The 13,340-nt window shown below is 46.3% G+C and overlaps 1 protein-coding gene across 1 annotated transcript; it reads right to left on the reverse strand.

Annotated features, from left to right (window-relative positions):
* Positions 1 to 743: 743 nt before the first annotated feature.
* Positions 744 to 13,340, reverse strand: LOC147219765 (SH3 domain-binding protein 5-like). The gene is made up of 9 exons (XM_086171335.1): positions 13,001 to 13,340; positions 12,602 to 12,664; positions 10,376 to 10,504; positions 5,648 to 5,812; positions 5,386 to 5,516; positions 5,095 to 5,137; positions 3,725 to 3,941; positions 3,246 to 3,602; positions 744 to 2,333 (listed from the first exon to the last, which is right to left on the reverse strand). Exons 1-9 carry the CDS (start codon positions 13,085 to 13,087, stop codon positions 2,137 to 2,139), a joined length of 1,389 nt encoding a protein of 462 aa, XP_086027461.1. The 5' UTR covers positions 13,088 to 13,340; the 3' UTR covers positions 744 to 2,136.

Genomic DNA, 13,340 nt, shown 5'->3' on the forward strand with positions numbered 1-13,340 from the left:
AATAAAGCAATAAAAGTACACTGTAGATTTAAGTGCCAATTGAAGTGTTATATGTGAACATTTATTATAAATGCTCATGTTACTGCGGGGTATTACAAAACCACTCTGCGAGTTATGAAGCTAAATGTTTCCTGGCACGGATATTCAAATTGCAGAATGCGGGATAATGACAAAGCAGCATGCATTGAGGAATGCACGGAAAGTTGCTGAAGAGAGCCGGGGTCGGGGGTTATTGTTGTTGATGAAAAGAAGCCGAGCCGCACCAGGTGGGGACTCTCTGGGCACCAAATGAAATCGGAGGATAACAAAATGACAGCTGAGCAGCCCGCAGGAGGGAACAGCCAAGACCGCCGAGTCCACAAAAACAGCCGACAGAGAAAGGGAGATAAATTACAGTCAGCAAGAAAAATGTTTCCGAAATGCCCCGTGAGGCTCTTCTTGAAAATAATGAAGCATCTTACTATACAGGCCAAGTGTAAATGATGAAACCGAGTCGTATCCCTGAGGCTTCCATGATGTATCTACTTCAAGAGCCGCGTTTGAGACCTTTATCAAGGACGCCAAAACACTCTCCAAAGTGGATGGATTTCCAATATACAACTTGATGTATCTGTCAAACACCAACGCCACCGTGATTTATATTTCATTTGAGCGTTTGTTCTTTTTAGCTATTTTTCTCGCATTTCTTGCACCCCTATGACATTATAAATCTGTACCGTATATATATTGATATTAAAATAATCTTTTACATTAAACGTATGTTTATTGCTTATTTTGTGTTAAACATTAACAACAGTAACCACAAAACATTGTTCATATACAAGAATACAGGAGTATAAATATAAAATATCTGTACTACAGGATAGTATTGGACTATTTTCCCAAACACAAACTGGACAGAATAGAGACATTCATTCACAGACAAAAGCACATAGGACCAAAGTCATGACCTATTATCACATTCACTCATTCGTCTACAAATCCTAATGGAAGACCATTTGTGTCTCAGAGGCTCAATACTAGATCTAGTAGTGCTCAGAGTAGTGCGTTTACTTCGGTTTCCTTCTTCCAACCCTCCCGCTTTACGGAGTTCAAAAGTCAAGGCAAAACAAAGTGTCCTCCATCGGACAACGGCATTGTCCCGATTCGAACCTGAAATAGTGCGGGATCTTAGCGCCACAGTTCACATTAATACAAAATGCCGCCACCCCTGGTACTTTCACATCAATAAAAGGTATAAATGGTTAGCTTTGACACGTCACTATAAAGCTATCAATAGGCTATCAATGCCCAGAGGGCTGGTGTCGCCATACGCTCACATTATTTTCTGAGCTACAAAGATAACGTATGGCACGAAAGAAAAGACGGGGCTCTTCTTTTGTCGGGGAGAGCGAGGACATCGCAAGATGGGTGATGGGTGATACAGTCCTCTCAATACCGCTCCTCCCGTCCCAGTTCTTGATTGTTTACATCCACATGTATTGACTATCTATTGGACAAAGATATACTGATGTTTAGACATACTACATATAGCACCTTTTAATGTGACACCATCAGATGGATTTAGGGACATCTGCCAGGTTGGTTGGAGGTTGCACAGCTTCTCTCGTTTCTTATGGCGAGTGGCCGATTCCCATTTCTGTCAGTTTAGTTCACGCTGAGGCTTGAAACGAGAAGGATGATCATCAGACACTGCTGTCTGTGGAGGTTCTCAGTCATCCAGGTCATGGTGAATTCTTGTCAAATCTTCTTGTTGTGCCAACTGGACTTGAATTTCTTCACTTGAAGATGTTTCAGCCCTCATCCGAGAGGTTTGTTTATTTCCAATGGCGTGTGGGGAGTTTCCCCAATATAACTGTCAGGGTTTGGGGCGAAACTGGGTCTAAGGTCTAGGTCTCTGCTAATCTAGACGATCCCGCAAAAGTTGCTCTTATCCCCAAGGAACGACACCCTCATTAACTCTTCCATTTACATAGCGAGCCACCATAACCTGGACCCACCCAAAACCCTGGCAGTTATATTGGGAAACTCCCCACAGGTCATTAGAAGTGGAGAAGCCTCTGGAATAAGGGCTGAAACGTCGTCAAATGAAGAGATTCAAGTCCAGTTGCCACGATAAGAAGATTTCGACATGAACTAGACCCCGTTAATTAACAAGATGGTAGTGGCCGACCCCGGAGAGGGGAGGGGAGAGCTCGAGTAGGCGGGATCCCGCTCGTCTCCCGGGTCGTCTTCTGGGTCGTGTCTTTCTTCTTCTTGTTTTTGCGATACAGTCAAGCTCAGCTTTTTAACACCGGCTTCTAACGTTGCCTCTGCTCCTTCTGCTCTGTCGCCTAAGAGATGGTGAAGTGGAAAAGGGGAAAACAGGTGAATATACAATTTAGCAACATAATTTCTTACTTTTAAAATCCTTCATGATGCCGTGCTCTGACAAAGTAAGGACAATGCCACTCAGGGGATATTTTACTGCTGTTATGCTTTAGAAGTACGCAATAATTTTGAAAATATGTATCGTATGAAAATATTGAAAATCAGTGCCAAAGCTGATGTTAACAATGACAATAATAATAATTATTATTATTATCATTATTGTAGTAATATTGATAATAATAATACTATTAATAGTAATAAAAATAATAATAATAATGCTAATAATCGTAATAATAATAATAATAATAATAATAATAATTATAATAATTATAATAATAATAATAATAATAATGGTAGTGATAATGCTAATAATAGCACTAGCAACAATAATAATAACGATAATGATAGCAGTAGTAATAATGGTAATAACACTACCAGTAGTAATAATAACAATAATAATAATAATTATGCTAGGCATATGAACTGAGTGAATGCTATTTTACGCGTAAAGCTAGATCTTAAAATGCCAGTAATACATTGCACAGTGTATCACATGCATATGCATTACACATCTTTTTGGCCCGTTATTTGCCAATAAGACGACATAGACTAGTGTGATCCTATGTGAGTGGGTAAACACTGATTAGAAACACTTTGGCTGCAATAGCCTGCCAGCTCCTAGTTGATAGATGTTTGTCAGCATCTCTCACGTACCACACCAAAAAGTGCATGTGTGTCTACTCCTTCAATATAGCTTTGAATTTATTTTCTATAAAAAATTTCTTTAAAACGATGGACTGCATCTACAAAACACATAGAGGATGACGCATCACAACAGAGGTAAACAATCGTGCACTGCGACAGGTAGGACACACCTCTCTCCTGGTCGCAGTCTGGAGAGGAGGCTCCACTGCACTGGCTGCGAGGGCCCAGGAGAGGGGAGGCGTGCCCAGAACCACAAACTGAGTCCGGGTCAAGAGAGCTACAGGGGCTGGCCAACTCCACACAACCAGGGAAGGAGCAGGAGGAGGAAGAGGACAGCGGGCAGAGATGCGGGGAGTAGAATGGGGAGGAGGAGGAGGAGGGCATGTCGAGGGGTGTGGAGGCCGACGCGGAGGCAGATGTGGAAGGATGGGAGGGAGATGAGGAAGGGGAAGTGGCGGACTGATTGTCGGCATCTTCCTCTGAGCTGCTACTGTGACTGGCCTCTTCGTCAATTGACACTGACACCACTGAAACACACACGCGTGCAGATTTGAAAATTAAACATGCAGATGATCTGATGAGGGAAAAGGACACGCCGTGAATGGATGAAGCGGATTACGATTCAGTGGCCAGCTCCAACCGAACTCACTTGAAAGACCGTCGGACTCCATTTTGAAGTTGGCGATGTCCTCGTTGCCCGCGTCTCCTTCCGCGCCGACCCCTTGTTCCCTGGTTCCCATGGCGATGGAGCGTCTCTGGGCATGGATCTCCTCGGAGATGCTCTCCAGGTTGCGCAGAGCCGCGCGATACTCAGCCTTGGCCACCACCAGTTTTGCCTGACGTTCATCCACATGACGCTTTAGTTGCTGTGGGAGAGGCAGCTTCTTAGTTCCACTGAGGGTACCGACCATCACTTAATGACGCACAACTCACAGAAAAAAAAGGGTCATTTCAACAATCAACTGATAAGTCACCTCGGCAAACTTGTTTACTGATGGTAAACAGCTTTTATATTTATTTTTTTCACCACATCCATTCTCAGTTTGCATGCAGACATAGCAAACATCGCCAATTAGTAATACAAGTACGGAATTCAGGGTGAAAGGAATTCAGTCCACTGCTTTATTGCCCAAATAGAAGTGGGTGATATATCATTAAATATTAAGAATATCATCACATTTCTACAACATTGCGTGGTTGATTTATTTATTAATTGAACGCAGAGAAGTAACGAAAACTTTGTCATGCAAACCTAGCAACACTGAGTTTATACAATTCAGTAATTACGATAATGAAATGAAGCCTTTTTATTCAACTTTGATGATGAGCTGTGTGGCTGCATAGAGCCTTCCTTCGGGAAGGTTTATGAATGATTCAAATGGGAATGTGCAGGATTAAACACAGTCTGTTAAGCTTTGTATTTTGCCTTTATCTCAAACCAACATCCAAGCCCATAATTCCCCTCCCCACATTTGTAGTTCCAGACAGTCTGACTGTGTTCTTAGCCCCCGCTGCGACCAAACCAAATTAATATTTGAACACTTTGGACAAAGCAGGCATCCGGCAAACTGTAATACTTTCGATCACGGGAATTCTGAGCATTTCATGTTTTCATATAATTAATGCATAGTGGGGATGGATGGATGAGGGAATGACAGCAGCGGAGCGACGAGCTGGGAATTTAACCCGCTTCGAATATTCCTGATCAACTCAGATATGAGGTCGCTGACTGAACAGGATAATTTTCTCACCAGTTTGGATACAGAACGGTGAGAGCCTGATTGAAACCCACTACGCTGCCATTGAAAAACAATCTGAGTGCTCTCCGGGTTATCACTTCAAACCTCAGGGTGGCGGTGGAGGAACATTCAGGGATCGCTAAATAATTCAAACACTGTTGTCTGGCAAGTTCCTGTGACTGTCCGGACCGAAGCGGTGACCTGGCAGACAGCCTCCGCTGTCATACGGCAGATGTGGTGAAAGAGTGCGCGGTTGAGACGCCAAATGCGATATATTTACCTCGAGCTGGAGATAATACTTGGCTTTCAGTTCAAAATACGGTCTGCAGGGGGAGAGAGAGAAGACAGTGTGAGAAGGGGGAGGAAGTGACACTTGAGAAATCGCTGGAAGAAAAACACTCCTGTAAGAGCCGTCGCATTCCTCGGCTCTTAGAAAAGGGAGTACACCCCAACACCGCACAAGCAGGACATGAAACATCTGGACTGCATCAGATGTCTGAAGCGAAGCCCCTCTTCCTTCGGCTCCGGAGAGGCTGGGGCAGGGTGGGAGCAGAAACAAGGCGTTCCAAACCTGGATTTATTGATGCAGCGCTTCAGTTTCTTCTCTAACTGACGCATGTGGCCGATGCAGGAGTTGTAATTGGCCGCAGTTTTCCTGTGTTCCGCCTCGCTGTGCATTCTTGACTGCTCGGCCTCCATCACCTGCCACAAACACCACAAGCCGTTATGCTAGTTGCGCTCATAGCTTCCATGGAAACGTGCGAAACCACGTGGAAGACGTTCACATTAAGTATAGGGAGGTCACACATTACACTCGCGAATCATGTACGCACCCTTTGTGTGGCGTGGTTGAGCATTTCTTGCCAGGCGGAGTCGAACTGGCGGCTGTCCTCCTCTAGCAGTCTCTCCTCGGCCAGGGCGATTGTCTCTTTGGCCGCCCGCAGGATCTCCACGGCCCGCTGGAACTCCTGGGTGGCCTTCTGGGCTTCTATCTGGGCCTGGAGTTCAGAGAATGTCAGAATGATCTCACGACCTGTGTGAGAAGGAGCTGCTGTTCCTTCCGTCAGCCCACCGACTGTAAATATAGTTGAATTTGCAAGGAAAAGTATTATCACAATCAACATTCATGTCATGAAGCATTAATGACCTCTTATTTGTGACAGTGAAAATTTGTGTTTGTGGAGAATGTTTGTCGGGAATGTTAGAATTCCTTATTTGTTTTTCAACCTGCGAAGCCTGTTGTGTTGTCCCCTTGTATCAACACACACCTTCTACATCCGTGCCAGGCATACTCAGGTACACACACTTTCTATGGCAAAAGGAGAAACATGTGATGGAAAGGTCCTGTTTGTGAATGTGTGTTTGTACTTGTGTGGGCGTGTGTGTGTGTGAGGCTGTGTATGTGAATGTGAGACGGAAAGAGAAAGAGTGTGGATGAGATATGATGACCTACATTTTCTCTGGAGGAACTTTTCCTGGAGGAACTGATCCTTATGACAAGTTATGAGGTGAAAAAAAAATTGCACACACACACACACACATTCACACACACGTGTGGGTACAAACTGAGGCTTTGTCACATAGAAAATGTGACACGTTGTCAGTGGGTTCTTCCTGCCCACAGCCACGGTCAATGGAGGAATTATCCCAGTCATGCTGGACATATTTAGACCCACTCCCTCCACGCAGACGTGGGCGCACTGCTGGAAAATGACCGGCTAACGGGAGTCGAATCACATTCAGACAGAAAGACGGAGAAGATCCAGATATCTGTGCAACTGGATTCTCTAGAACAAGCGGCCTTGCCCTCCTGCGCTGCCTGGCTCTCTTTCTATTGAACAGGGCAATAAAACTTGGCCCTTAAGTTTATTTTTACGTCATTGAGGGTTTTCAATGGACGATTGTAGACCACTGGCGCGGTCAAATGCCATTCAAACAATGATAAAGGCCGATTTATTCACGGTACAACCACACATGGGAAGATTTCAATGTTTTGTGCAAACAATCCGAGTGCCCAGAGTACATTCTCTCTTTTCAAATATCGACAGCGGCAGGAAGAGTGAGAAGCACAATGGTCTCGATCATGATTTGGGATTATTTCGAGGGCTTTCCTGATTTATTGTTACGTGCATGAATTCACTATTACATTCCCATGCGGCGCTCCGATCTTGATCAGACAATTGCGCTTTGACTAACAGGGACTGTATTTTAAGACTACGTGAAGATTCAATTCAACTGTGAGTCAAACAGTAATTTTCGGGTAAATGGTGTATCTTTGACAACATTACAGCGGAAGCCAGCACGCCCTAAAGTCTTGCAAATCTCGATTTATATCTGTGTGTCATTTCGCCGTCACGCATGAATTCTGGCATGAATCCACGCGTCTGTTTTTCAAACGACGACGGCTCATTTACCATTACAATTTTTCACCTGCTGAGAAATAGATGAATATCACAAGAAGAGACGGTGTGGTGAGATCAGCAAGAGAGCCTCGTACATTTCTGGGGTTTATACTGGATGTTGAGCTTTGCCGAGCTAAGCCGCGACGCTTCCAGCTACAGCTGCAGAACCTGGTAAAAATAAGCCTTAAAGGGAATTCCAAATTTTGAAGCAATTATCTCAAGTAAAGATAAGGTGTGGAGATAAGCTGCCTGCTCTCTACATTTAAAATAAGCGTCCTTACAAGATGATTAGCTTGCATTCCTTCGCGCAAACGGAACAATACAAGAGTTCATGCTTTGGTGATTTTACTGCAATTTCACATCTTGAAGAGAAAATCAAGGGATTTCATTGTTGAATGAAGGCACTACATGTGAATCGTTGACCAGTACCAGGAAAACATAAAACAACAGCCTGAAAGATTTTAAAAAGGTCAACAGGGTGATGCCGGTGCCACACCTCATCTATAACAGACGTCCGAAAGGTCTGCAGAGTTCCTCTCAGCTGTCACACATTTGTTTCTCATGGCCTTTCCTGCTACGTCACGCTGGTAATGTGACCCCCCTGCTGCGGTCGGCAGTGTTTACGATAAGGCTTCTAGCGGTGACGCAAAGGACAGACGGACCGTCGCACGCAAAATGGAGAAAACGTAGACGTTGTCTTGACATTGGTCCCTGGGGTTGAGATACGTTATCCCGAGTTGTCCCTTCCAGGAGGTGAAGCGATGGAGGAAGGGAGCGGCAAGATAAGAGCTCCACGCAATCTGTACGCCTGGCAAACTGGCAAAGATGAATCCGTCCCAGTTGCCTATCGTAAATAGCTGAGGCTCTCGGAGGAGGATAATCGGCCGTTTGGACACAATCTGTGTTTTTTGTCGAGTCAGATAAATGTTGCACAAACGGCGTGTCCTTCGAAAGACTTCCCGGACGGAACAACGGCACGCTTCCTCTCTTAGGGAGTACAAAACACCCAGCTCCGGTGAACTGCCGTGACCTGGGCCAAGGCTCCGGCGGTTTGCCTTTGCGAGACTTAACTCACACCGTCATGTTTTTACAACCGGGGATTTTTTTTTAGGGCTTTGCATTTTGGCACCGTCTAAAGTCAGCTGAAAAGGACACCGATTAAGATGCGCCACACCGTGCATGAGCATACAATAATATCGAGTAATTATAGTCCGGCTTTCTACTTGCTCTAACCAACGCTTGGATATGCTGATATATGTGAATTCTTTCCTCTCTGTGCATGTGACCTCTGTGAAAGTGTTTCTGTTTGTCTTACACTTTCAGCTTCCTTCTTCTCTACACCTTTTGCACAAGGGAACACGGGCAGAATGACTCGGTCCTGCGTGGAATCTTCTTTTATTTTTGGTTCGACCAAACATACAGGATTTGAATATTTAATCATATAAAAGAATGATTTTTTTTTTTCAATATGCATTTTGTTTTTATTGACCTTCTCGCCATATGTTCGTTTTCTGTTTTGCACAGTTTGAACCCGTACATAATCAGTGAGTGACCGGCAGCAGAGGGAATTTATCGTTACACAAAGTTTGGAAAAAATAGCGGGCACCCGCATTTTACGACTGTGTCACATTCAAACAGACCAGCTGTTTGTTGGTCTCGGTTTATAACCATGAAAATCATTCATCGACAGTTATTCAACTGCACTGATTTCAATGGCATTTTAAGGACTTTTGCTCCACAATTTTATTCAGTTGGTATCATTTGTTTTTTTAAAAACGTACTTTATGCTATGACTAGGAATCACGTCACGATGATCAACATGATGCAGAGGGGCGTTTGCGACATTTATGCGTTTGTGTGCGCGCCGTCACACGTCCTCCTCATTTCTAATTAATGAGTCAAGACGGTCGCACTGTCTGACACCTTCAGCCCTTTCATTCACAGCCTGTGAGAGGTGAGAGTTTAAGGAGGTAGACACACACACACTCACACACACACGCAGACACACTGGCAAGACACTGTGCAGGAGACAGGCGAGCAGACAGCCAGGCAATGGTGCAGAAGAGCAGGGTGTCCAAAGGACAATAGAGAGGACAGTACAGGCAAATTCCTACACATCGCCCCCCTAGTCTGCTGGAATGCAAGGGGCAAAACAAATGGGGGTTGGGGGCTGCGACTGGCTCAGGATGGGGTGGATCTGTGTGTGAGTGCTTATTCTGTAGGGGTCAGTGAGGGTAGGGATTCAGATCCCTTCGAAAATGGGTCATGTATTAAATATTAAAGAAAATTCATCCATAAACCATGACCAGACAATAAGCCAGTTTAACCCAAGGCCTTCATCAGCTTTGCTCTAAACCCAACAACATACACACATACTCACATACACACATACACACACTGATCCCCTCACGTGAACGCAGGTCTCGTCGAAATTCAAAAATCTCCCTGCGATAATCCTCTGACTCTCACGTGTTGCTGTCACAAACAGATGCAACTGGCAGGTATTCTGTCACCCGCCGACGTGCCAGGACAAACACACACACAGACACACACACACACTGATATGAACGCGCAATCTATTTCGGCTTGACAGCTCAGCTCTGACACACAAATGTCAGCCTTGCGATGAGTGACTCATCCTCTGCTTCCTTATTGGCCGAGACCGGGGTGGTGGGGGTGGGGGACGCCAGAGCGAATTCCAGCTGCGATCCTATCACATCAATGCGGTGGCGGCTGCAGCGGTGGCACGGCGGAGGACGTGACCCCGTGCAGAGGAAACCGTTCACTGCTCTATGCTTTGCAGAAGTTGCCCTATTTGCATCGACCTGCAGCAACAGCGTACAGCAACAGAGAACGCACCGGGTCTCTAGAAATAGAAGCACGCAGATTTGGAAGAGATTTATTGCTGCACAGACTATTTCCCTTTAGTCCAAGGATCGTGTGTGTGTGTGTGTGTGTGTGTGTGTATGACAGTAGCTTAACATGCAGAGGTGTGCCTGATTTAAAAATAGAAATCATGTGACTGCGCTCCTTTTAAGTAGATACAAGCTGAGCCGTTTAGACTTCTCATCGCTAATCCTCAATAAGCCTGCCCTCACACTTTTTGTGTGTGTGTGTGTGTGTGTGTGTGTGTGTGTGTGTGTGTGTGTGTTCGCTTACCTGTCTTGCCACTTTGCGCGCCTCCCAGTAGGGTTTGGAATCATCAACAGCTCGTCCAATCCTCTTCACCTGCTCATCCAGCTTCACCGTCGCTTCCACCAGCACCATGCGGAACCGCTGGCGACAGTCCTGTGCACGTGCAAGCACACACACACACACACACACACGCACACACACACACACACACGCTTGAGATTATAGACAGATCATTTGATTCATTCAGGAATGAAGGTCATAGATGGCGGTTATTGAAAAGAATGCCATTGTCTGCTTCGTTTGACTTTTTCTTGAGAAAGTTCACACATTCATCAGTATGCAGGTGCAGAGGTTACATGACTTTTGTTTTTTAATTCACCATCAAAAGCCATGCGGAGGCAACCCCCTTGAGGGAACACTCCTGGGACAAAAACAGGCACCGCTTTGTATCGGCTGATTTTAAGCTCGATCTGAAAAGAATCTTTTGATCACTTTGAAAGTCATTTTCAGTCATTTTCAATCAGGGTGCCGTCGCCCGTTCTTTCTTATGCTGTGAAACACAAGCCACTAGTTGTCCGGTGTGACCCCGGTCAATTTGGTTTTGTGCCTCCGGAGCAGCTCTACTAATTCGAGTCACCACTGACCCATTTGTCCAAATGGAAGCATGTGCATTATAGGGAAAAAAAAATACAGCAGCGTCTCAGTGCCGCCGGCCGAAACATCACAGAGCTCGTTTGGATGGATATTCCTGGATGCGCAGAAAAACACCCGACATTTTTGTTCGATTCGTCTCGCAGAGGCCGTGCTCAGTTGCCCTTGTGTGTGTGTGTGTGTGATTCGCAGGGGGAAAGAAAGGGGGCGAAAAGGCGGCAGCACCTGCATCCTGCTCGTAAAGAAAGAAAACACACCCAACATGTGAGGAATACATGAGAAGGTGACGGGCTAACGGGGGGGGGGGGGGGGGGCAAGGGCACCGCAGGAAGTACGCTTCCTGTGACATCATCTCGGTTACTGACTTCCTCTTCCTGCGATGAGATAGTACCCACGACACACCCTCCGTCTGCCTCATGAGAGGTAAATAAACAAACAAGTAAATAAGTTTGACGGCCGAGGGAAACAATCTCGTACTCCAAAAAAGGATGGATATCGCTCGGCACGCTCCGTCCGGTGCACGCCGGCAGGACAAAAGCAGGAAACGCGGGCCAAAAAAAAGTGGGAATAAGGTGTTTATTACCCATTATTTCATGTCAGCTGTTCTAAAAGGCAAAGGGTGTTGGCACGCACAAGGAGATTATAGAAGCAAAGTGTCTTAACAGATGCAGTTCAGAAAAAAAACTAACCGTGATCAAATATGGATCCTGATACTTAAGTACGAGAGAAAGCGGCAGGATACACTGCTGCATGTGTGTTTAATTCTTTATCTCAAGCGTAAGGGTCGCCAAAACCAGCTAGTTAAGAGCAGGCCTTCTAAGTATCACCCGTTTCCAACCAACCAACCGGTCCCCTCCTCCAGACTGCAGAAAAACCGCCTTGGAGGCATTTAAACATTCCCCGGCTCCTCCGCTGGATAAGCTGCCTTCTGCAACCCGTTTAGAACGCGTCGGCATAATGATGGAGATATCTTTGTCTAAATTCTTTTCTCTTTTTTCGTGCACCGCCCAAAAACACACCCGAGAACTACGTTCTGGAGTTTCTCTCTGCCTGATTGCAAGCTGTTTTTTTATTTTAGCCCAGTTCAGCGTTAAGTGAAGGTCTAATGAAAAACAGAAGAGGCCTTCTTTCAGGAGGAGAGAAACCAGAGGCAGGATCTGGAATTCTTCTCTTCTGGTGAGCAGTGACCCTCCTGGCCCACATTCGGAGAGCGGCGAAGGCCGAGAAACCTTAGCACGCCGCGGCTCCTTTCCCCCGAAAGTATGCGGGACTGTTTTCACAGGAAGCTGCGGTCGAACCCTCAGGGACTCCGAGCGCTCCAAATGTGCCACTCAAAATATTATATTTAACAGTCACGGCTCGGGGAACTCGTACGCCACGCCGGAATGCAGCGGAACAACCGCTTTATTCCAGATGTTGCGACATCGAAAAGGCCGCGCTGTGTAGGGAGTTTTGGGCTGCAGGGACTTCGCAGATGTTCTCCGATGGGAAAGCGGAGACTCCGGAGTCCCTGCCAGTTTCTGCAAGTGTTTATCCATCAGGGCGAAAGGCGGCGGCGAAAATGAGGGCAACGTTTTGCGCGTTGTACGTCGGCCTTACCTCCAGCTCGCTCTCCCAGCGGTTAATATCATCGGTGGACTGGTTCAGCTTCTCCAGCTCTCCCTGTTTACAGAAAACAGAAGTGAATGGAGGGTGGGAGAGAGGCCCAACCGGGACACTCCTGTTTTCCACATTAGCTGGTCAGAGAGTATGTGTTAGTGGACAAATTGCACAGCGTACACCTCGGAGCGGTTGATTGCCGGACGAACACATTTGAATTCACTCTGCCACAACAGATAACAGAAGTTAGTATTTTCTTTAAAGCTAAATCTCCCATCACTATGAAAAATACGGTGGTCATCTTATTGTTCTTCTCATCTTCTGCTGACATTGTCGCTCTCACTTGTCTCAATGTGACTTTCACAGCTGCCACATCTGGATCCCCGTGGACCCTCTCACCTGTATCCGTGGATCCACCTCTTCTTCCTCCTCCTCGGGGCACTGCAGCTCCTCCTCGCTGTTAGTCCCATTTTGCAAAGAATCCATTTTCGGGGGATTTGGAGGTCCTCTTTCTTAATTTGGGTGGAAGGAGAGGAGTGTCTTGACTACAGACAAAGCGCGCCCCCGGGGTGATGGGCGGCGGGGGTGTCCGGCAGCGGTCCGCCCTCTGGATCCACGGACACGCGCGGCCGCATTTCACGCGTCGTCGGGCGTCTGGCGGTTGTGATGCGGGAGAGGAGCGGAGGAGCGCGTCTGGCCGCGGGGAGGTCCGGCGCTGTCACAACCCGGGGGAGCGAAC

Source organism: Fistularia commersonii, chromosome 24 (assembly GCF_037954325.1).
Source record: "Fistularia commersonii isolate RoL2024-O1a breed Wild chromosome 24, RoL_Fcom_v1.0, whole genome shotgun sequence".
Taxonomy (NCBI): domain Eukaryota; kingdom Metazoa; phylum Chordata; class Actinopteri; order Syngnathiformes; family Fistulariidae; genus Fistularia; species Fistularia commersonii.

Bases quoted from the DNA above. Each gene is read 5' to 3' on its own strand.
- LOC147219765 (XM_086171335.1), bottom strand. From the start codon at position 13,087: ATGGATTCTTTGCAAAATGGGACTAACAGCGAGGAGGAGCTGCAGTGC. The intron at 12,665-13,000 runs GTGAGAGGGTCC...TTCTGTAAACAG, and splicing joins AGGTGGATCCACGGATACAG to GGAGAGCTGGAGAAGCTGAA. The intron at 5,813-10,375 runs GTAAGCGAACAC...TCTGAACTCCAG, and splicing joins CGCGCAAAGTGGCAAGACAG to GCCCAGATAGAAGCCCAGAA.